The sequence below is a fragment of the Chelonoidis abingdonii genome, chromosome 4 (genome assembly GCF_003597395.2).
Source record: "Chelonoidis abingdonii isolate Lonesome George chromosome 4, CheloAbing_2.0, whole genome shotgun sequence".
Lineage (NCBI taxonomy): Eukaryota > Metazoa > Chordata > Testudines > Testudinidae > Chelonoidis > Chelonoidis abingdonii.
The window spans coordinates 37,595,086-37,619,411 of NC_133772.1; the positions used below are offsets into that span (position 1 = coordinate 37,595,086).

Sequence of the window (24,326 nt, forward strand, 5' to 3'; positions counted from 1 at the left end):
CCTACAAGCTCAGTTTTGGACTGTATTCCTATCGTCTAATAAATCTTCTGTTTTTCTGGCTGGCTGAGAGTCACAGTGAATGGCAAGAAATGAGGGGTGCAGAACCCTGACTCTCATATTCCATGACAGCAAACTATATTTTTCTCTTAAACAGTTTCTCACTTACAGCAGCTCCTGCCTGTCAGGCCAGGAGAATCACCCATTCACTTGCTCAGAGGGTGCTGTTCCCTGTGTACCCTAAGTGATAAATAACTAAAGGGTTCTCTTCCTTTCTTTTCTTAGTCCAGTAAGATTTTGAAAAAATTCTTTGAAAAGTAAACCCAGACAAAGTTCCTCTTCCTGCTGGGTTGTAGACGCCATGCTGTCTTCCTCATCCTTTGGTCAACTTTTTTTTCAATTGGCTTAATCATTTTGTTTACTTTAGATGTAATTGTACTTCCAGTGTCTCTGGCGTCACCTTACTCAAATTTACATTGGAGACACAGGCAAACAGCTGAAACAACTTTCCTTTGTCTAGGGCAGGCTCGATTTATGCATTGTCTCCTAAACACATTTTAAGAATATATTTCCAACATGCATATTTTATTCTTTATCCACATCATGCATTGATATTCTTGCCCAGTGTATCACCAGTTTACATGATACCTTAGAAGATACCTTTCGGACACATATTATGACAACAAAAACAACAAGGAGTTGTTGTGGCACCTTAGAGAGTAAGTTTTATTTGGGCATAAGCTTTCAGGGGTAAAAGCCCATTTTTTCAGATGCACCAAGTGAAAAATACAGGAGCAGGTATAAATACGTGAACAGATGGGGGTTGCTTTACCTCACACTTGGTAAAGTAACCCCCATCCTTTCATGTATTTATACCCGCTCCTGTATTCTTCACTTCATGCATCTAATCAAGTGGGTTCTAGCTGACAAAAGCTGATGCCCAGATAAAATTGTTAGTCTCTAAGGTGCCACAAGTACTCCTAGTTGTTTTTACTGATACAGACTAACCAGGCTACCACTCTGAAACCTGTAACTATACAAATTATGACAGTGTGTGTCAGGTCTGATATGAATTACAGTATAGTGGGCCCTCTGCCAGTGAGCACTGACGGGCTCTTAGTATTTCATTTTATTCTAAATTTTCTCCCTTTTAATTTTGTTGAGTGTCTCCATGTTCTCATATTATGGGCAAGCTTAAAAAGGAGAGAAACTGGTGAGTGTTCAGTATGATCTCCATAATTTTGAATGTCACCATGAAATTCCTTCCCCAACTCTTCTCCTTTCAGGCTTCATAAATCTAGTTGTGACATGTTGATAGGAAAGATGCTTCATATTTCCAACTATTTTAATATTCCATGAAAAATGCCTTTGGAATAGGAATTTCTCCAACTATTCTTCATAACTCAACTGCCCTCTGACTGCCCTCTCTGCCTTCTGTTTGCGAAAGAGCTGTGCAGTGTTGTAACCATGTCGGTTCAAAGACTTGAGAGACAAGGTGGGTGAGGGAGTATCTTTAATTGGACCAACTTCTATGGTGAGAGAGACAAGTTCAGAGCTCTTCTTCAGGTCTGGGAAACATATTCAGAGTGTCACAGCTAAATACAAGGTGGAACAAATTTGTTTAGCAGAAAATTTTGGGGAACTATTCAAGATGAAGTGACCCATTATCACCCCTCCAGGAGGGAAGGGAAGTGGGAGGGGAAGGCAGCTGCAGAGGTGGGGAGTTGTTAGTAGGTTACAGATTGTTGTAATAAGCCATAAATCAATTTTCTTTATTCAGTCCATGATTTGTGTCTAGCAAATTTATGAATTTAAGCTTCCAACATCATCTTTAGAAGGTGTTGTGCAGGTTTCCTTTGAGGAGGAGGACTGATAGGTCAGATATAAAGTGATCCCTTCACCTGCAAGTGAAGATGTTCTTTTTAATAAACTTGCATACTCTTCCTGTGGTAGCAGTGTCACTTGCAAGGGGCTTACCTGCTCTGCTGCTATCTGTCATGCCAGGTACTCTTTCCTCATTGTTGCCTGTTGCACCAGGTGTGTCGTGAGGTTTGTTCCATGGTGATTTTAGTAAAACATGAACAAATGGAAGAAGCTCAGCTGAGCTGATGGAGTTAAGAACTAGGAGCCAAACAGTTAAAGTATTTGGAAGACTCTCATGAGCATGTTAAATAATAAAGAAATAGATACTCACATGAGCACAATATGCTCTCCCCCCTCCCCCCGCTTAGTCTGCATATTCATGGCTAGACACGCTTGGCCTGGAGCCGTAGGTGTAATGATGCTGTCTGCGGTAAACTTCTCTCAGAGCCTTACACAGAGCAGAAATCTAAGGGGCTTTTTGAGCTGAAATCTGAGCAGAAGTTAATGATGCTAAAAATAAGGCTCCAGCAGAGTCCCGTCAATGGATTTTACTGCATAGCCACAACAACGGGGAGTCAACAGCAGCACCACTCCTAAGAGAGTCCTGGTGGAGGTAGAGGCTGGGAAACTGTGCAGAGGGAATGCAGAGGACTAAAGAGAGTCCTTTTCTGCAGATCTTTCAATCTGCTAAATTTACAGGCCTCCTCTGTGAATTGCCACAATCTCCTCCTCACTGAGAGAAGGATCAGAAATGCTAAAGCAGCTGAGCTTCCTAATCCAGTTTTACCCTTCCATGGGACTGTCACATGGCATCTAGCACTAAACCAGTAGGTGCACAAACCATGTCATCTGTTGGAAAAGCTTACTGCAACAGGGTGTGTAACAGTGAGGAATTTCTGATTTATTTTGAGGATAATGTCTCTTGGATTTGAAGGAAACTACCTCCGTGGAAGCAGAGCAGTTTCTGTGGGAGACAAATATGAGTGCTTCTCTGTGATGGTTGTGGCAGGGACACTGACTGAGGTTGTGGATGTGCTTGAGGAGCTTTAGGCTAGCGCTTTACGCCTTTTTACCTCTCGCCTAATAAAATCTAGTGGGAACAAAATACATTCTATACATTTTAATGGACCCAGTGATCTTAAAACTGTAGTTTAAAAATCAGTTTAACAAATACACCGCTACCCCGATATAACGTGACCTGATATAACATGAATTTGGATATAATGCGGTAAAGCAGCGCTCTGGGGGGGCTGAGCACTCTGATGGATCAAAGCAAGTTCGATATAACGCGGTTTCACCTATAGCACGGTAAAAATTTTTGGCTCCTGAGGACAGCGTTATATCAAGGTAGAGGTGTACGTAAAACTCAGTTTTGTATTAATAGCGTCTTCTTTTAATGAAGAAAATGTTTAGATGAAGAAGATGTTCTTTTAATGAAGAAGATATTTAGGACTGAGTTTGACCCCTCTCTGTAAGTGGACATGGCCCATTAAAGTTAACCGTGTTGTGCCCATTTATATCACATCTCAGTTTGACCCAGTGAGTGCGAATATTATAATTCCCACATCTCTGTGTTAAGTATCTAAAGATATTTTGACACTTAACTCCAAATGAAATCAATGGGAATTAGGTGCCAAATACCTTTCAAGATCAGGGATTACATGCTTGTGTTTTTTCCCAGAACAGAGAAATAGAAGTGGACTCATACATATTGTCTTTCCATAAATCATTTCCCTGCCTTTAATGTTATTCTCCGGATTAAAACAAAATAAACAATGTATGCTGTAACTTTTTTAATGTTAAAATTTCTCCTATACCTGGGGACCAACTAATTGCTTTCTGCTCCCCCATCCTCTTCTTAATACAGAGGCAAAGGACAACCCAGATTGTATAAAGGAGAACGCCAGTATGCATGTGCATGCTGACTGTCGGAGCTTTTGTTTGTTTTGAGCCTGATCCAGTGAGGTATTGAGTGTCTCTTGCAAAGTATGATATGCTTTCAGTTTGTATTATTTAGCACTTCACAGGATTTAGCCCTCTGACCAAGATCTTCAGAAGTAACTAAGTATTTTGGGTGCCCAACTTTATAAAGGAGCCTGATTTTCAGAGGGTGTGTGCTCAACACTTTCTGAAAATCAGGCCCCATTAAGACACTTCACATTGGGCACTTAAAAATCACTAGTCACTTTTTACAGTTTTTTTCCTAAGAGTGTAAACAGCAAAACTGTGAAAAAAAATATTATATTCATCTCACTATATACATGTCCTTGATTGCAGTACACATCAAGAGCAAAATTCATCCGTGTCCAGAGTCCTAGCACAAAGCTTATGTAGTAGTTGAAATCACAAAATAATGCTTCAGTTAGACTTAGCTAGTGTGTAGATCTTGTGCTGAATTTCACCCTGAGTGCAGATTTTTTTGTCACTGTAAACAATACAAGTGTTACGTGCAATCCGGAGTGATTTGAAACTACTGGAAAAAATCAATTTAGAATATATTGGAAGATGGCCATTGTGATGTGGAGAACATGCTGCCAAAGTACTGGTTGGAAGCATTTCCACACCCTGTCACCTGCCTTACTTTCTGCGAGTTCACATCTATTTCTTCTTATCTTTACAGAAAGCGCTGACAGGGGTAGATGATCTGCAGCAAGTAAAGGCCCTAGAGATGTGTGTGGACACGAGAGAGAACAGCTTGGGAAACTTTGGTGAGAAAACACTTCATCCTGGTCTTAATCTCTTACCGTTTTATTTATTTTGCCGTGAAGGAGAAGCATGCTGAACATGAGGGGCTCGTGGCTCAGAAGGCAGTGGAATGTGTGAAATAAAGTCTTGTTAGAGATTTTCTTAAAACACGGGCATCAGTCAGCATCTTATCAGCTTTTTACTGTGAAGAGCTGAAATATTATATGTAAATAGGGTGAACAATACCAGTTCAATTTCAGATCCATTCAGTTTGTGCTGCTTGTAGCTAGGCAATAAGATTTAGCTGATTTTTGTTTTTCTGGTGTCTCATGCTTGATTTTATGCTGCTAGGATGAATAATGCTGCACTCAAAGGAAAACAAATAGGAAAATTCCAGTCTAGTTTAATTACCACTATTCCTGGATGTGATTGTTCAGAGACCTGTGAGCCAACTTCAAAATCATGAACTGCAGTAATCTTTGAAGAGCTGCATTCAACACCCATAGTTTTTAAACTAGCGTGTGCAAGGTTTTCTGGTCCATTTAGGCTGCTTTATGCTATTCCAGGTGCACAAAACAGCCTAAACTCATCTTAACTGCCCAGTAGAAGATTTTACTTGTAAATGGAAATCTTCTGGTGGCAATAGGTCCATCCTTTTGGTCTCTGATATAAAAGATGTCTGCGGGAAAGGGGGTAGAGATAGGGGCCTCTATGTTCCCTGGCTGGTGGAACAGCCCCCTGGGGCCATATGAAATAGGGGAAAGGTAATGCAACCCTGAGGCTGCTGATCAGATCAGAAGCTGCACAGTTCCAAGCTTTTTTTGGCCACCTTTGCCTTCCCATTCATAGTCCTGCAAAATGCGCATGTTAGCCAGATCAGGCGGTCAGTCCCTTTATTCTTCAATCAATCTGTGGTAGCAGATGCAACAGAACTAATTTCCTCTTGTCTAGTTGTAATCATTGAAGAGTCAAGTGAACAAGGTGTATATGTTATCTCACTGCTATAGAGATTGGAAGATCCCAGCTCATGCTGGCCTGCTTTCTTTTGCATACAGTCAGTCTGTATCTGCTTACAGTCAGGAGCGGCACCAGGGTTTCTGACGCCCTAGGTGGACGGCCGTTTCGCCGCCCCCTGCAGCTCCGGTGGAGCTGCCGCAGTCATGCCGGCGGGCGGTCCGCTGGTCTAAAGGCTCCGGTGGACCTGCCGCAGGCATGACTGCGGTAGGTCTGCCAGAGCCTTTAGACCAGCACACTGTCCGCCGGCACAACTGCGGCAGCTCCACCGGAGCTGCCACAGCAAAGGACTGTCCACTGGCACGACTGCGGTAGGTCCTCCGGAGCCGCGTGCCGCCCCCCCCCCGGCAAAATGCTGCCCCCCAAAAATTCTGGCGTCCTAGGCCATTGCCTAGATCACCTAAATGGTAGCGCCGGCCCTGCTTACAGTACTTAACTATCTCATCCAGTCCTGTTAAAAATGGCACGTCTAACTTGGCTAGAGAGTGGGCTTGAGAGAGATTCTATGTGCACCACAATTTTGATGAATGCTGTCAATACTTGTCACTTATCAATCTTCTCTCTGTGAATGTCAGTGGGCTTGAAAAGCAGGAATTAAGGTACTTTGAGAGAACTCCTTGTACAGGAAAGTTTACATTGAGCTTATCAGCGCCAACCCTCCATTTCTTGTTTAGCCTTTTCTTTCAGCAACATGCTGATTCTTATCACCAAAAACATCTCCTCCACCGTGTTCCAACACAGAAACTATGGTACAGTGGGATGGTCTTGCTCTCTGTACCCAGAGACCAACTCCAGGAAGTGGGTGGCAGAGTATTTTCACTCAATGAACTCCTTCTCACTTGCAGTCCACCAAAGTCTGTGGATGGCCACCTTTAGTATGCACAGGCTGATCTTTTGAAGGAAGCCTTTTAATTTGGCAGAGATTTTTAGATAGTAGGTTGAGAAGTAAGGTTGTACGAGAGTTATGTTGATTTGTCCAGACATTTTGCACCATTTTCTTTGATAATTTTGATGCACAGATCTTTTTATGACATGCACATGATAATTTAGTGTATAATTAAATCCATCTCCTTTGCAGTTCATAATGCACTCAGATTTCCCTAACGGAGATGATGCACTGGGGGGACATGCGGAGTCATGTGCCCACCCAGATTTGCTGCTTGGCTTCACACAGAGTGAACATGCTCAGTAACTCTGCTGAAGCCAGCTGTCCTCACTCTCCCCCTCCACTATCGGCAGGCAATGGTTGTCTTCCTAAGGAAATTTCCTTTTGCCATTTCCATTCTTTTCTTCTCCAAAGCTGAGCTTCCATACCTCCATATTTTTCCATTGTATATGACAAGCCAGTTACAAGACATACATCCTCCATGCCTTTTCAGCAGGGTGGTTGTTTTAAACCTGTAGCCCCTTCCATTGCCTGCTTCAGTCATTATCTCTGCTGTCTGTTCTTCCTCATATGCTTATGCAAAAAAATGTATCTATTTATTAGATCTTCCTAATCATTCAGGCTAGAAAGGAAGAACAAAGAAAACTGTTTATTTACCATCTCACTGTTCTCTTTTCCTCTCTCATGTGTTCCCCTCAGGTATAGTTCCCTTTCCCTCCTAGTACTCAAATAAATCTGTCACTCTCCAGTCCCTTCCTTAGACTTTTGCTAACTTTTCTGGATACAGTGCACTATCTCTGGGTTGCATGCAGACACTGTTTAGTTCAAGTCTACACAGGGAGCTGGCCTTTGGATCCTACAAATCCCATAGTTGTACATCCCCACTGACTTTGAGTACTGCAAAATATCAAGCCAATCTGAACTATAATTTTTCATAAGTAACTTTTGCCCTTTTCCTTCCAAAAACAACCTGGAAAATGGCAATAGGTGGCTAGGTTGGAAAGTTTGCCACTTGGATGATTCTTAAATTTCACTGGTCATTCATTATCTCCCTCCACCTGACAGCTATACGGGGATGATTTTTTTTTCTGTTTGGGCCTGTGGAATGTGGCCTGGATTTGAAGGGTCATCCCAGGACAATTCGTCTCTGTGGAAGGGGCAGTGCCACGTAGGCTGCCACTGAAAGTGCCAGACTCACTACAAATACCTGCCCAGCCAACTGCATTTAAGCCACTTCTTTGCTGAGCAGCTATTGTGGCCTCTGGTAGCTAATATGAGAGACAGAATAGACGAAGTAAGTGAGTCCTGCATTCTAAACCTGGCCATGACATTGATTTTTCTTGTTGGCCGTAGTCAAGTCACTTAACCTCTCTGCTGTGTAAAGTCACCAGACTTTACATGGAAACCCTCCAGTAGCTAGGGCCCTGGCAGCCCCCAAATCCACAATTTATATGGAGAGCTTCCTCTTGAAGATTTTTAAGTGTTGATAGCTATGTACAGACCCCAGCAGGAGCACTCAAGATCCACATCTCCCAGAGCACAAGGTTAGGGCGACCTAAAGGTCTCCCCTGTTTATATAAAATTGGTCAGTTCAGTTTTGGGGAATGGAGGGCTTTAACTAATAATCCAGTTGACTTTCTCTCAAGTTGTCAGACCAGCCTTATGCACAGTGATATGATCCTGGTGGAGAGGAGCTAGTTATAGCAAAGAAAGGGTGTGTGCAAAAGTATTATAAGATAGTCCATGTAACAACATTTTTGCAAGGGTCTATTTTAAAGTAATTTTGGGCTTTATGCCAGCAGTTGAAAATTAAGCCCCATTATTGTTTCAGGTTGTTGCTGAAGTCTCTGGTGGTTTGTTTTCTATGTGTCTTGTTGAGTGGCAGGCAAAAAATTGAACTCTCCTGGCAAGTCTCTTTTCAAGGTCCACAGCATTTGGATTTACTTGTGTACTCTTCTTTAGCTGCACGTAGTGTTTAATTTAGAGTAAAGAAGATAGACTTTTTTTTTTCTCTGTGTTTATCCCTTCAATTTTGATTGCTGACAGATCTGGAACTGTATTCATGACCAAGTTATAGAAATCCCTGTTTAAAGTAATGGTGGATACATTCATCTAAGACGTTACATGGCTTCTCTTATGGCTAGGTGATTTTAATCAAGTTGCCCGCAATGCTGTGCATTCTGCTTCAATTGTTGCCTTCTGGCAGCCATTCTAAGTTGGATCCATTCATGGATCTTTGCATAAGGAGTCAGGATCATTGAAACAATTAGACAGACAATGAACTCTTAACATCAATGAAGCAATTGTATATGTAGTATTAAAACTTAAAGGGAGAGCCTGTAGTATTGGAGAGAGATGTTGTAAAATCCTAGGAAATAAGAATATTGTTGGGAGAATTTTGCCCTGGTGCACATGGAATGCTTTCTCTGTTAGCTTGCTAAAGAGCCCATTAAACAGTTTAGAAGTTACCACAGCTCGCATTACCATCAGATAGCTTGCGCCCAAAAGCAATGGAATTTCTGAGATGGAGGACTGGGTTAGAGGAAAGATAGATGGAGGACTATCTTGGCTTATCATTCTGATTTATGTCACCCTTTATACCTTCTTGAATCCCTTTTCCACACTAACCCTATATGCATGGAATAAAATGCCCTTCCCGAGTTAGTCTGCAAGGCCACTCCCCTCCCCTCAGTCACATCTCCACTTAATACCCATTTCTACTATGATGCCCATAAGAAATGAGGCAAACACATTTATTAACATACTCTTGTTTTAATACATTTTTTGCTTAATCATCCTGTGAACTAGCCTTTGCTGAGTAACTGCTTAATTTTACTGGTGTAACCTAAGAAGAAGGATGGCATTGGTCTTGCTAAGGCACTGGACTGGGGTTGAAAAGATCTGTGTTGTGGCTTCTGCTCTGCCATTTACTTCCTTTGTGACCTTGACAAAGTCATTTAATCTCTCTGCTGTTCAGTTCCCCATCCGTCAGTTGGGGCTACCAATACTTCCTCTTCCCCACTCTTTGCCTGTCTTGTTTATTTAAAATTATAAACTCTCTATAGCAGGGACTATTCATATGTGTCTATTCAATATCTAACACAATTGGCTCTGATCTTGGTTGGGCCCTCTAGGTACTACCATAGGCATGTGCAGCACATTTCATTAGAGTGTGCACCCAAGGAGCCCTGCCCTAGCCTGCCCCTGCCATGCCCCATCCACTCCCTCCAACCCCCCCCTCCGTTCCTTGTCCCCTGACTACCCCCTCCTGGGACCTGTGCCCCTAACTGCCCCCAGACCCCCACCTCCTATCTAAGCCTCCCTGCTCCTTGTCCCCTCACTGCCCCCCTAGGACCCACCTACCTGTCCCCTGACTGCCCTAACCCTTATCCACACCCCCGCCCCCAACCAGACCCATGGGACTCCCAGGTCTATCCAACTGCTCCCCACCCCCTGACAGGATCCCCAGAACTCATGATCCATACAACCCCCCCTGCTCCTTGCCTACCCCAACCCTTCACCATACCCCTGCCTCCTGACAGCCCCCCCAACTCCTGATTCATCCATCCCCCCCAGCTCCTTGTCTCCTGACCACCCCCTCCAGAGACCTCCACCCTAACTGCCCCTCCCCGGACCCTCCTTGCTCCCTGTCCCCTGACTGTCCTGACCCCTATCCACCCCCCACCCCCTGACAGACCTCGGGACTCCCATGCCCCATCCAACCCCCCCTGCTTCCTGACTGCTCGCTCCAGAGACCCCCCCACCCCTAACCACCACCCCCCCGGGATCCCACCTCCTATCCAACCCACCCTGCTCCCTTTCCCTTGACTGCCCCCACCCCATATCCAACCCCCCCCAGCCCCGGACCCCTTACCATGAGGCTCCTAGCAGCATGTTCTGCTCCACTCAGAGCCAGACACGCTGCCCCACGGGAGCGGGCAGCCCTGCCCCTCAGAATGCTGTGTGCAGGATGGCATGGGTCTGGATAAGCGGGGAGCATGTCTGGCTCCCCGCGGAGCCAAACACTGCACTGCAGGAGCGTGCAGCCCCAGCCCCCAGAGCACTGCACACGCGGCGGCATGGCTCCAGGGGATGGGAGAAGGCGGAGGAGGGGCCGGTGGCTTGCTGCGCTCAGCTGGGCGCTCCGGCCTGGGAGCACAGACCTCGTGGCTTGCCACACCAGGAGAGTGGGGCTATTTTCCCACCCCTACATTAGGGTGTGCCTGGGCACACCCTGTGCGCACGCCTATGGGTACTACTGTATTACAAATAATTCTCTTCCAAACCCCTGAACTGTTTTGTTTCCTTCTTCCTTGCATCATATTTGACATTAGATTGCTAGCTTTTCAGGGCAGGGATCATGTCTTATTTGTGCTGTGGGGGACATCTAACATGCTTTTGGTTGCTATAAAATAAGAAGCAACAAGAGAATATAACTTAGTTTCACACAGCGCTTTACATATTTAAAGTGCTCCAAAGACTTTTGCAAAATAATCAGATAAATATTTTCAGTGCGGTCTGCAGTGCTTGTATAGAAAAACACAGACGCCAATATTTGGATGATAATACGTCTCAAACAGCATTGGACATATCACATAAGTAGCTCATTTATTGAGAGATGATTCATGGATGTGCTGGGGATGGGAGTATCCCAGGAGGCGCTGGTCAAAATTCTTCCATCAAATAGAAGGGAAAGTTGGAATGATTTCCTTTTTCTGGAATATTATCATTATTCATTATTTGTATATCTTAATGTCTTGCCAGAGGTGGCTTATCCCTAGGGCTCACAAAAATACTTTTCAAGAACATAACTGATTAGCTTTACAATGGCCCATATGGCATCAAACTGATGATGCTTTTCTTATGGTTTGGAGAAAGAGTTCAGGCTGCAGAGTGACTGGAAAGCTTGTACTGGGGAATTCCCCGTCTTTAGGGAAATTTCCACTGGTAGAAAACTGGTGGAGGTAGAACCATACCAGGTCTGTTGCTCAACTCTACCAGCTTCTGTATCTGTCACTTAAATAGAACATTTGTTTCTGACAATTTAAAGGGGTTCTAGTGTACTGTGTTTTATAAAACATGTCATACAACTACACCATATAGTGAAACCAGGATACCCATAGACACCATTTTAAAGTCTTTCCTTCATCTATGGTAACTAAAACAAGATACATTGCACTGAATTATAAGATCTAGAATTATTCAGAGATTAATAGAGATGGTGGCTGAGATACAGAATTTGTACCTGTATTCAAATTGCTCCAAGGTTTAGAGGAGTTTGGTTTTGTGGTTTTGGTTCAGAACTGCCTCTAGAAATAAGTGAAAAGGAAAATGTTCCATGGGATCAGAGTAAAGAATTTAAAATAATTAAATAAAGGTTACTCATGATTATGAAACTTACAAAACCAAGCAGTAAACAATAGATTATATGCAGAAAATACATGAAAGTAGATGATAATAACAAAATAAAGGTAGGATTTTTGGAATCTTAGTCAATGCAATTATAACTAAGGCTATGTTTTAGTCACAGATATTTTTGGTAAAAGTCATGAACAAGTCACGGGCAGTAAATAAAAATTCACAGCCCGTGACCTGTCCATGACTTGTACTATATACCCCTGACTAAATTTTGCAGGAGGGGGGGCAGGGGCGCTGCAAGTGCTTGAGGGGCCAGCCCGGGGGCGCCGCGAGTGCTTGGGGGGGGCACAGTGGGTGCTCGGGGAGTAGGGTGACCAGATGTCTCAATTTTATAGAGACAGTCCCAATATTTGGGGCTGTCAAAAATATAAAGGGAAGGGTAACAACCTTTATGTATGCAGTAGCATAAAATCCCTCCTGGCCAGATGTATTGAGGGGATTAAGAAGCTCAAATAACCTGGTTGGCACCTGACCAAAAAGACCAATAAGGAAAGAAAATACTTTCAAATCGAGGGTGGATGAGGGGACAGGAGGTTTTGTTTGGGCTCTCTTTGTTTGTTCCCTCTCTGGACTGAAAGAGAGACCAGGCAGGTAAAACAGCTTCTGAAAACATACCTGAAATAATACATCTAAAATTGCAGAAATTGTTAGTAAGAGCAAGGAAATGCATTAGATTATCTTTTGTTTTAGCTTGTGAATTTTCCCTATGCTAAGAGGGAGTTTTATTCCTGTTTTTTGTAACTTTGAAGCTGAACCTAGAGGGGAGTCCTCTGTGTTTAAATCTTTTTATTACCCTGTAAAGTTACCTTCCATCCTGATTTTGCAGGTGTGATTCTTTTACTTTTTCTTTAAATAAAGTTTTTTAAAAACCTGTTTGATTTTCAGTATCCTAAAGACAAAAGCTCCTCAGGCAGCCTCCAGGTCAGCCGCACTAGCCTCTGCAGAAGTCCCGGAGGTCTCAGAAAGTCATGGAATCTGTGACCTTTGTGACAAACTTGCACCCTTAATTATAACATGATGGGCTTGTGACAAATAAGATGGCACCTTCTGCTGATTGGCTCAAGAATCACATTTAGAAGCCTATGCAGTAAGGGGATTTCAGTTCCTCAAATGAAGTGTGACTTGATTGTAAGAAGCATATGCTGCAATTCCATCCCCAGTTATTATAAGTTAGGCAACAGCATATACAGAGAGTTGTAGAAGAGAGAATCAAGAGCGAACTATAAAAAACATGGTGATGTGTTGCACAGAGGGAGATAATGTAAATCTTCCTTAACTCTTTAGAATAAGTCATTATTAGTCAATAAGGATATAGAATCAGACTGAGCAACACATGATCACCATCAAGCAAACCTTCTGTTAATGCTTGTTCTTGTCAGGAATGATGCCACATGGTGCTTTTCAGAGGGGAGTTTCAAAGGTTGTAACTGTGAAACCACTGTAGCTAACATCCAAGCTTCTACTGAGAGAATGTAGAGGCTGGAATGTTGCACAACTGAAATCGTGTCATTAACTTTTCAAACATAGTCTAGAGTGTTAGAGGTGATCAAGACGGGTAAGAAGTGCATCTGAAAAATCTCTGGACTGCTTGAGCTTGTGAGGTCAGGCATATGTTTCCTGTGTTCTTCAACCAGTTCTACAAAATGATTCTTTATTCTGATCCTGCAGGTGCTTATCTCCCTAACCTAAGACAACTGAAATTGAACAACAGTTTACTTGTATCTGTGAGGTAAGAAAGAAACCATAATTGGAATAAACATGAGGAATACGACACCTTTCCTTTCCATGTTTGGATGATAAATTGTTCATTTCTGCTGCCTTTATTCCCTCCCACCTCTTAAAAGCAGTATAGGAAAATTCTATGTATGTCCAATAACCTACAGATTTAGGGCCAGGACCTCAGCTGGTATAAATCAGCATAGCTCCAGTGTTACCAATGGTGTTACACTGGTATACCCTAACTGAGGATCTGGGGTGAAATCCTGGCCTCATTGAAATCAAAGGGAATTCTGTCATTGACTTCAGTTGGGACGGGATTTCACCCAAGTCTGTAGTGAGATGGGTTATTGTGGTGGGGTATATAAGCCTCACACTGGGACTGAAGGGGTTAAGTAGCCCTGCCCACTCCTCCTGCAGAGCATGCTACAGCTGGAGGTGGGGCTTAAAAGGGAGCCAGACAGCTGAGCAAATGCCTGGCAGGGCAGGGAGAGAGACCTAACCTGAGAGCTCCTAAAGGAGGATACTCCGGGAGCCTTTCCCTGGGAAAAAGAGCCTGCCTTCTGAGCCCAGACGGGTGGAAGGTTCTGTTACTCTTTCTTCACTACCTTGTGTCAAACGTTGGGAGTGTGGGCGGTAGGAAGTGGCCCAGGGAGGCAGCCTTAAGGCATTCCTGGGTGCTGGACATTGTTGCCTCTTACAGAGTCCTGAGCTGGGGTCCAGGGCCAGGGCTGCCCTACCAACCACCCTCGTTATGAGAGCATGAAAACCCTCACTTCCAGATTTGCCCTTGGGGAAGCAAGGGGATGATAGAGGCTTGGAAAACACTGCAGCTGGGGCTGGATGCCTACAAGGGGGTCAACAGATAGACTGGTCCCCCCCAGTTGTGAGAGCATGGGACTCAATATCTTCCTTGGAGCCTAATTAGTGACCTGACCAGAGTGTCAAATCAACACCCACCAAAAGGCAGACCCACAAGGACATGAGAATGGCCAGTGAGAGACAGTGGAGGCGGGGTGAGTAGAGACCTAATATCCTAAACATTAGGTGACACCAACAGTGAGCACTGCCCAACACAACTTGAAGGAGAATGTGGTCTCTCATCCCAGGTCTTCTGTAGGGCCTTGCAGGCGGGGGAAAGACAGCTATATAGACAACTTGATGAAGTGGCGGATGGACAGCCAGCAACTATAGGCCTCCCAACAACAGCAGGAACAGAACCAGCTGTTTCAATAAATGGCCGCCCAATAGTAAGCAGCACACATCAACAGCAACAACAACAGCTCATCTGGGAGCTTTAGGCAAAACAGCAAGAGCAGCAATAATGCCTGGTCCAGCAGGTGGCAACCCTTTTATAACTGAGAGGGACTAGCACTCCAGCCCCAAGGTTTCTCATAAAACACACAAAGATAGGACTTCAGGACAACCTGCTTGCTTTCCTCTTCAGTTTTGAAAGGGTCACCATAGCAGCTGGATGGCCATCTGTACACTGGGCTATTTTGCTGGCACCTTATCTTACTGGGCTGGCTCAAGCTGTGTATTGGAGCCTCAGCTCTGTGGATACGCAAGACAATGCACAGGTCATGGCGGCTATTTTAGACATCTTTGATATCAATGCCGAGACCCACTGACAGCGCTTTCACTGGGAAAAATTTCCCTCGGGCCTGACCTTGTGCAGCAGCCCAGAGCTTTAAAGAACATTATTAGTGGTGGCTCCAGTCCAAAAAACAGACCAGGGAGCTGGTGGCCGAGCAGGTCATGCTGGAGCAATTTTCGGAAATTCTCCTGGCTGGGGGATGGGAGCAAGTGTTGCGGCACAGGCCTGAGACATTAACCCTCACAATACGGCTACCAGAAAACTATATGGCAGCTGTACGCCCAGCCAGTGGAACACCCAGGCCTGAAGATGCTCATTACAGTCTACAGACTGTATAGGGTAAGGATCTTTCAGCCTGGCAATGGGAGCAAGCTCCAAGGAACCAAATACCAAGCCTAATCCGCCAGATGATCCACAGCTATGGCAAGACCCGAGAAGCCTGGTCTCACTAGGAATAAAGTGCTGGGGAAAAACCCAAACCTGAGGGAAGGCCCCACTCTGACACCCAGCTTCCCCTAGAGCAGTCAAGAGATAGGGCAAATCCCTTGATCAGAAGTTGTTTTTCACATGGACAGTGAGGACATTTCTGCTGTGACTGCCTCCTAATGGTTAGCAACTCTGAACAGGCATGGACAGCTGATACCATGGCTAGGAAAAGAGGCCTGATCAAGATATTAGTTCCTGTGTGGGCTACTAGGGTAGAAGTATACTTGGGGTGCAGCCAAACATTGATGAGGGAACAGCTAACAGTGTCCCCAAAGTTGCCTCCGAATCCTATCTACTTCCAGTGTGTTCATGGGGATATGTGCCCATATCCCACAAAGGAGGTACAGTCAATTGTGGGAAACCTTATAGGAAGAGTATGAGCAAGTGTGGCCCATGCACTAGATTGCCTGGTGATTTTTGGGCTGGGATTGGGAGTTCTTCAGGGATGTCATAAAATCATGGGGTAACAACCCCCTGGAAGGGGCAGACTCTCATGTAGAGGCCCCTGAGTCACAAAAACCTAAAAAATTATCACAAGTCGGAGAGACAGAAGATCCGAGCAAAGGGAGCTCCCGCAGAAGCAGTGCCCTCCCTGCATTCAGGAGAAGCAGAGGATCTCACAGTCCCTACACTTAAACCTGCTGGCGGCGGATGTAGATTTTGTTACAAACAGAAGGACAACCCAACCCCAAGCAGGTCATATGACCAACTAGCCAGTATAAATTGGTGAGATGGCAAATACATGACTGATGAAGCAGTGGTTTTTATTTGAACTCAGAGAGGAGAGACTGTATCAGGTGGTGAAGGACTCCCAAACCAGAGAAGTAAGGAGTACAATTTCTTGCCCGGAGGAAATTCTGCCGGAAAGTGCTGCACTGGCACATGCAATATCTTGAGGGGGACAAATGAGGCGAGAGAAGACCCTTAAAATGATGGCCCTCAAATTTTATTGGCGTGGGCACAAAATGAGATTAGGGACTGTTGCGCATTGTGCCCGGCATGTCGATGGACAGGGCCCCAAAAGTTCCACAATGGGCGGCACATGAACCACCAGCTGGGAGAGGCTAGCTCCCAGCCAGGGCCAGGTCTAACATTTTTGCTCCCCCAACCTATGATACCTGTCACCCATGAGCTCCACTACTCCCTCTCCCAGTGATTGGAGTACCTTTTGAGAGGATCAGTACGGACCTGATGGGATCACGAATAGTGCAGCCAGGTACCAGTGCATTTTGGTGATAATAGATTGTGTCACACAGTGCCCAGAAGCCATCTCCCTTTGCTCAACCACTGTAGCCTCTATCACCACCGAATCGATGAAGGTTTTTGCACAGGTAGATACTGAAGGAGATATTGATTGACCAGGGGATCAACTTTATTTCAAAGCTAATGGGGGAATTGTGTGATCTCTTGAAAATCAAGGTCTTAAAGACATCAGTCTATCACCCTCAGACATATGAGCTGGTGGGGTGCTTCAGTAAGATGCTGAAAGAGAAATTTATGACCTTTGGATCCCTGTCATTGGTAGTGATTGCTCCCACCTTGCCTTTTCACGATCAGCGAAGTACCACAGGCATCTATGGTCCCCCATTAAAAGAAATCTTTCTAATAAGTTTAGCAGATTTGATCAGACAGTTATTAGAGAATGGATGACATGGAGCCCCATGATGTCATTTGTTTGGAGTCAATTTCAGGCACAAAATGCTCATTCAATCACAAACGTCTTTATAAATAGGGGCTCTGAGTCAATGGGAAAACAGTTAAACAAGCGGTACTTAAAAATGAAACTCCTCACCTTTCATACTATGTATTTAGTTTTCCTTGTCCCCTTATTAATTATTAGATAAAGCCTGTTTTCATCCTGGCCCATCTTTACCTACTTGCTTGAAATGCCACATGACTTCAATCATTTTCATAGCAACCTGTTGAGTCATAAACACAGGATTACAATTTTGCTGCAGGAAAAGATATGTGGTGAAAGGAATGATCTTGTTGAAACCATTTTTGCCAATATCTAAGGGAATATGGCAAATATTGCTTTTTGAATTATTGCTTTTTGAATTAAACTTGCATTCTAGTTTGCCTCAGTCAGAAGATCGCTTTTTAAACAAAACAGATTTCCCAAAATTTCTTGTCCATGATATTACTCCATAGTAGAGATTTTGTGGAATGTTTGAAGGAAATTGGACAGTGCATAAATGTAATATTAGGGTTCCAGAAATGTGGAATTTTTCAATTCAGGCGCTTTGTTCTGATTTTTTGCCTTTAATGTTTCAAAACCGGCATGGCCTAGGCACTCAAAATGTGTTTTACTCTATTACCCTTCACATGGACTGGTGCCTCTTGCTCCTTTTGGAGAGTTAGGAGAACAAACTAAGTATTAAAGGGGATTAACTGGAAGAGGTTTGGCCTAAGTTTCAGATTTTAAAAATTGAATTTGTCCCAAAACATGAAATTTTTTATCAAAATTGTTTTTCATTGGAAAAAAATGAAAAATTTGCCCAAAATGATTTTTTTTGTTTTGGGCAAAAAGCAACTTTTCCTCAAACGTTTTGATGAAAATATTTTGACCAGCTCTTATCAGTTTTGCATTTAGATCCTGATTCAAGAAAGAATTTAAGTTTGTCCTTAAGTCCCGTTGACTTGAATTGAAGCTTTAGGGAGATTTTTCTCATCTTTGTACTTGAGGAATCCAACTCCTGGGATGAAGAGATTTAACAAAATAATTCCTGACACCTGACATTCTTTTGGTCTTGGAAACTATTAAGAGTTAGTCTTAAGTTTAGCAGTAATTTGATCAAATACAATTCATAACTGTTTTGGCATGGATATCTGCTTTAATATTACATATTTCACTTGCCAGGCTCAGAAGTACCAGTAGAAGCCAGCCCACACCTCTTTTAAATAAGCATGTCTTCTACATGTCAGTTAAATGAAATTGCAGGGAGTAGGCAAAGGAGGGACTAGAACCTGGCAGCGTTCCCAGACCAGAATTCTGCTGCTTAGTTAAAAACAAGCAGCTCTGCTAGTGCAACACAGCAGTGGCTTTCAGACATTATTTCCCCGTCTCCAGCAGCCTGTCTTGGGATAAACCTGGAATACTTAGGGGCAAAGCCCACACAAGCACAGTCTGTCTACTTGAACTATATTTTTGAGCATCTGTATTGTATCAATTTAATACCTGTTATTAGAACATCCTAAAATAAGATGCTATCATGGGAGCAGCTATGACTGCGATAGTTAATGCTGCATAATGGTTTCCATCCTAGCCCTCTGTTTTTAGTCACTCATAACTGTCCAGAAATTTCACTTTTTGGGTTGAAATTTTCCATGCTTGGTCTCTGTCCAAAAGGTGATTTTTTTTCTTAAAGAGCAAATAAGAGATTTTATGTTTTTGAGTATGAGGATAGTGGGGAAGAAATTCTCTTTTCTCATTATAAAAAATAATTCCTATGAGCTTTTTTGAATAGCCATAAAGCCAGAATGGTTGGGAATAAGAAGCTGAAAACTGGCAGAGGCATTTTTAGTGATAAATTCCAGGTTGTTAAAGATAGACTGGATCACTGTTCGAACAATGAAAATATGGTGAGTATATCATAGAAGTGTAGGGCTGGAAGGGATCTCGAGAAGTCATCCAGTCCAGCCCCCAGCACTGAGGTAGGACAAGTAAATCTAAACCATCCCTGACAGGTCTTTGTCTAACCTGTTCTTACAAACTTCCAGTGACGGGGATTCCACAACCTCCATTGGAATTAGAAATCGAACTATCCTTGCAATTAGAATTTTTTTCCAAATATCTAACTAAATCTCCCTTGCTGCAGATTAAGCTCCTTCCTTCTTGTCCTACCTTCAGTGGACACGGAGAACAATTGATCACAGTCCTCTTTAATACAATCCTTAACATTTTGAAGACTGGAATTTTTTTCCCAGATGTTGCACATGTCTCTAATGTGATAGAAAGAATATCAGATACTATATTGTATGATATGACAAATAGTGTGTGGTCCTGTAATTAAAGACTGTATCATAATGCATGCACATGAGGAGGCATGGTGCATATTGTCACTTTCCAACTTATGTGCTTATCCAGGCAACCTTAAATTTCTCAATGTTTTTGGCTGGAATTTCCTATTTTTTTAAGATGAAAAATAATAAAAGCATTTTTTAAAATCTGAAAACAAGAGAAGGCCACTTCTGGAAATCAAACCACTTATATTTAGGTGCATAAATGAGAATTAGGAACCTACCTGTAGGCAGTGGTGAGCTGGAGCTGGTTCTCACCAGTTCGCGGGAACCGGTTGTTAAATTTAAAGCCATTTTAGAACCGGTTGTCCCAGGACAACCGGTTCTAAAAGGGTCGCCCTGCCCCCAGCTCCAGCTCACCTCTGCTTCCTGGGCTCCTCCCCTGAAGGCTCTGCTCCTGCCTTCTCCTCCCCCTCTCCTGGTTCTCGTGAATCAGATGTTCGCGCGGGAAGCCTGGGACTCAGGAGGGCTCAGAAACAAGAAGCAGGTTGGCAAGGTAAGCTGGGGCAGGGGAGCAAGGAGGGCTCCAGGGAAGGGCAGCAAGGCCCAGCCCCGGCCCGCTCCAGCCCCGTGCCCCGGGCCTCGCCTGGCCCAGGCCTGGTTGAGCAGCCCTGGCCCCGGCTCCAGCTGAGTGACTCTGGCCCCGGCCCGAGGCCGGAGTTGCTCAGCCAGGCCTGGGCCAAGCCAGGCTCGGGGCGCTCGGCCGGAGCAGAACTGGGCTGGGCCCTGCCACACCTCCCTGCAGCCCTCCTCGCTCCCCCGCCCCAGCTTACCTTGCCAAGCCTGGCTCCAGCCACGCGGTTCCCTGCCCGGACCCTGCCAAGCAGCTCCAACTCAGCCCCGGCCTGGTCCAGTGCCCCCAGCCCGGCCTCCAGCGTGGTAAGGGGGCAGGGAGCAGGGAAGGGGTATTAGAAGAGGACATGGGAGTTCGAAGGGGGGGGGTGGATGGGGTCAGGGCGGTCAGAGGGCAGGGAACAGGGGGATTGAATGAGGGCAAGGGTCCCGGGGGGCAGTCAGGAAGGATCAGAGGTTGGATGGGGCGGTGGGGGCCAGTCAGGGGCAGGGGTTCCACTTCCGGGGCAGTTGGGGATGGAGAGAAGGGGTGGTTGGATGGGGCAGGGGTTCCGGGGGGCCATCAGGAATGAGAGGAAGGGTTGGATGCGGTGGCAGGGGACAGTCAGGGGACAGGGAAGGGGAGTGGATGGGGTAGGGATTCGGAGGGGTGTCAAAGAATGTGGGGGGTTGGATGGGGCAGGAGTCCTGGGGGGGCGCAAGCCCCTCGTGGAGTGAAGAGGAGGGAACCAATTGTTAATTTTTTGGCAGCTCATCACTGCCTGTCGGTACCCATTTTTAAAATCTTGGCATTTAGGTCATCTACCTCACACTGGAGTTAAAGTCGTGAGTGTGATTGTGAGGAAATAGAGGTTGGTTATATAGTATGTTGGAACTGAAAAGGAGTTTGATGTGGAGCTGAGGAATCATTTGGGTAGGCTGGTGTTTTATTGGTATTGCTCGTGAGTTGAGGTTGATTGTTGGCTTAAAAGGTGATTTCCTGGAGTTTTTATGATTCCATTGGTAGGGAATGAAGCTGAGCAACCTTAGCCGTAAATTCATGAGTTGTCTTTTTTGTGGGGGTAGTTTATAAAGTTTGCATTACTTTGGGATACCTCAGAATGGAAGGCTCTATATAACTGCAAGCTATTGCTATATATCACATAGGTGGACAATAAATTCTGGTTTATTTGTCAAATATCTGTATTTTTTCAGTTTCAATGTTTTTCCTACAGATGTCTTTACTTTTTGAGAATATAGTATATGATGAAAAGGAATTAGTTCAGGTCCTTGTCAATTTGCCTCATTACACTGATTTTATGAGGTTCTCACTTATTTTCTCTATCCTTCTCGTATCAGCCAAGAAACTCTAGATTTATGAACTGATAATTAAGGAAGAAACATGGAACCTGTTCTGAAGAGTGTGAGTTAAAAGACTCTCTTTCACTGTTTTGTGATGACACATTACTTGTCTTCCTAATGATTACAGCAAAAAGAACTATATTTCATAACTAATGAGCTTTCTTCTAGTTTGGCTAGCAGCCTATATGTTTTATCTAATATCTTTCATTCTAATTTCAGTGATGAATAAAGAGACTTGTGTAAAATGTTAGACATTTGCCTTCTTGGAAGGCGCTTCTTTTTTTTTTTTAACTGAAGTTGATTCTCGGTAACTTTGTACCCATAAGTTTATAGCACAAGCAATAGTTAACCCAACTGAAAACTCTGCTCTACCAGCTACTGCCCACTACCTCCCATTCAGTTGTAGGGGTTGTAGCTCACAAAACAGCTGGGCTTCTCCAAACCTCACTCTTGCAGTTCCTTACAATAGAGAACTAACATCTGCTGCTTGGGGGCTGAAATTAATGTTACTGCACGTATGTGGTTTAACTGAGACGGGAAAGGTGGGTGCACATCAACAGAGCTCAGAGGATGTGGGAGGGAAGTAGGAACAGAGTAAAGATAATGCAGAACTCTGTAATCCAAATACAGACACATTTAAAATGTATCTGTGCTGCAGTCTGTGTTACATTCGGTTCTGAAGCTGGCCATGCACAACTGAATGAGAGGAAAGTCATGCTGGTGTACTACTGTCCAGTAAAAGTTGCAGGGGGATGAGGAAGTGGCAGTCCTTAACTAAAGGCTCATTCCTGCAAGATTCAGAGCACTACAACTGTTGCCTGCTCTTACATGTTTATCAAGAGTCTTGTGAAACTGGATGTTTATCTTAAAGTTTAGCTGCTGGAGGCAAGTGATTACATGAGAATCTCCACATTCTTTTTTTTCTTTTTTTTTTGTAACTCCCTAGCCCTCATGGCTGTGGAGAAAAGCCTGGAAATGTGAAGTGAGTGCACCCTAAAGACTCGAGGTGAAAATCTGGTCCCATTGAAGTCAATGAGAATTTTGCCATTGACTTCAGTGGAGCCAGGAGTTCACACTCTGAAACCAGAAGACAAATAAAAAGATGACAAATTTTATCGGTTTTGTATGGTTTTGTTTTTTTAATTTCATGATGTGTAAGCCAATCTGATGATTTGGCGGGTGGGAGAGTCTGACTCATGATTTTTCAGTGCTTGGAATAGACAGTATTCCTCTCTGGCCCCAATCCAACAAAGAATTTAAGCACATGCTTAATTTTAAATGCATGAATAGTCCTGCAAACTTCAGTGGAACTACTCACATGCTTAAAGGTAACCATGTGCTTAAGTGCATTGTTGGAGAGAGTCAAGAGTACTCAGTACCTTGCAAGATCAAGTGCTAGCATATCGGTTACAGAAGCTTGAAGTATCAGTGCTGTGAAGTGGAATAGTGCAGTACTGCATAGGGAAGGGGTGGGCAAACTTGTAGGCCCAAGGGCCACACTGGGGTTGCAAAACTGTATGGAGGGCTAGGTAGGGAAGGCTGTGCCTCCCCAAATAGCCTGACCCCCGCCCTTTATCCGCCTCCTCCCACTTCCCGCCCCCTGACTGCCCCCCTCAGAACTCGCGAGCCATCCAACCCCCCTACTCCTTGTCCCCTGACCGCCCCAAACCCATTCACACCCCCGCCCCCTGAGAGGCCCCCTGAGACCTCATGTCTATCCAACTCACCCTGTTCCCCACCCCCTGACTGCCCCCTGAACCTCCGCCCCATTCAGCCACCCCGTGCTCGCTATCCTCTGACTGCCCCCCAGGGCCCCCTGCCCCTTATACAACCCCCTGGCTCCAGCCCACCTACCACTTACCATGCTGAGCAGAGCATGCAGAGCAGCATGTCTGGCTGCCACACTGGCCAGAGCCAGACATCCTGCTGCTGTACTCGGCAGGAGCGTGCAGCTCTGCCGCCCAGCGTGCTGCCTGCACAGCAGCGTGGCTCTGCAGGGCCGGGGGGGCCAACGGGGCAGGGGCCGGGGGCTCTCCTCCCGGCCAGGAGCTCAGGGGCTGAGCAGGATGGTCCTGCGGGCCGCAGTTTGCCCACCTTTGGCACAGGGGGATAGAAATCCCACCCAAATAAGGGATATTTGGACAGGTACCTTTGAAATGCGGGCACCATTCTCCCCAGTCTGGTTTTCTGCCTGTTACCTTTCACCTATATCTTTCATTTCCATTATTCTGCTACTTCCCGTTCCCCTTTAACTTTTCCGTGTTTGGGATACTACATTTGGTACATAATTTAGATGCTGTACATGCATACAGTAATCCTTATGCAACAATTCTTAGTGATGGCCTCAAAAATAAATCTCTCTGGATTCTTTTAGAATATGAAAGTTCCAAAATTCTAAAATGTTTTGTAAAATCATTTTCGTTTGCTCTTTTTATTAAAAATAAATATAATTCTTGACATCTTACTATTTATTTGCATTGTTGTAGTAGTTGAGAGGCGTGAGTGCCACTGCATGGAGACAGACTCATGAGCTTTCCGTGGGCTAGCATGCTACAATAGCAGCATGGAAGTTATTTATTTTATTAATTTAGCAGCAAAGATGCAGAGCAACTCAGGCCTTGTCTACACTTGCAAGTTGCAGCGCTGGTGAGGGGGTTACAGCGCTGCAACTTAGCAGGTGTCTACACTTAAAAGCTCAGCCAGCGCTGCAACTCCCTGTTTGCAGCGCTG

The 24,326-nt window shown here is 44.6% G+C and overlaps 1 protein-coding gene across 1 annotated transcript in view; it reads left to right on the forward strand.

Annotated features, from left to right (window-relative positions):
- LRRC56 (leucine rich repeat containing 56) overlaps positions 1-24,326 on the forward strand; it is a 109,466-nt gene that overhangs the window by 33,384 nt on the left and 51,756 nt on the right. The window contains exons 4-5 of the mRNA XM_075065068.1: positions 4,481-4,568; positions 13,532-13,592. Of these exons, the coding sequence (XP_074921169.1) occupies positions 4,481-4,568; positions 13,532-13,592 (149 nt within the window). The remainder of the gene's footprint in view (positions 1-4,480; positions 4,569-13,531; positions 13,593-24,326) is intronic.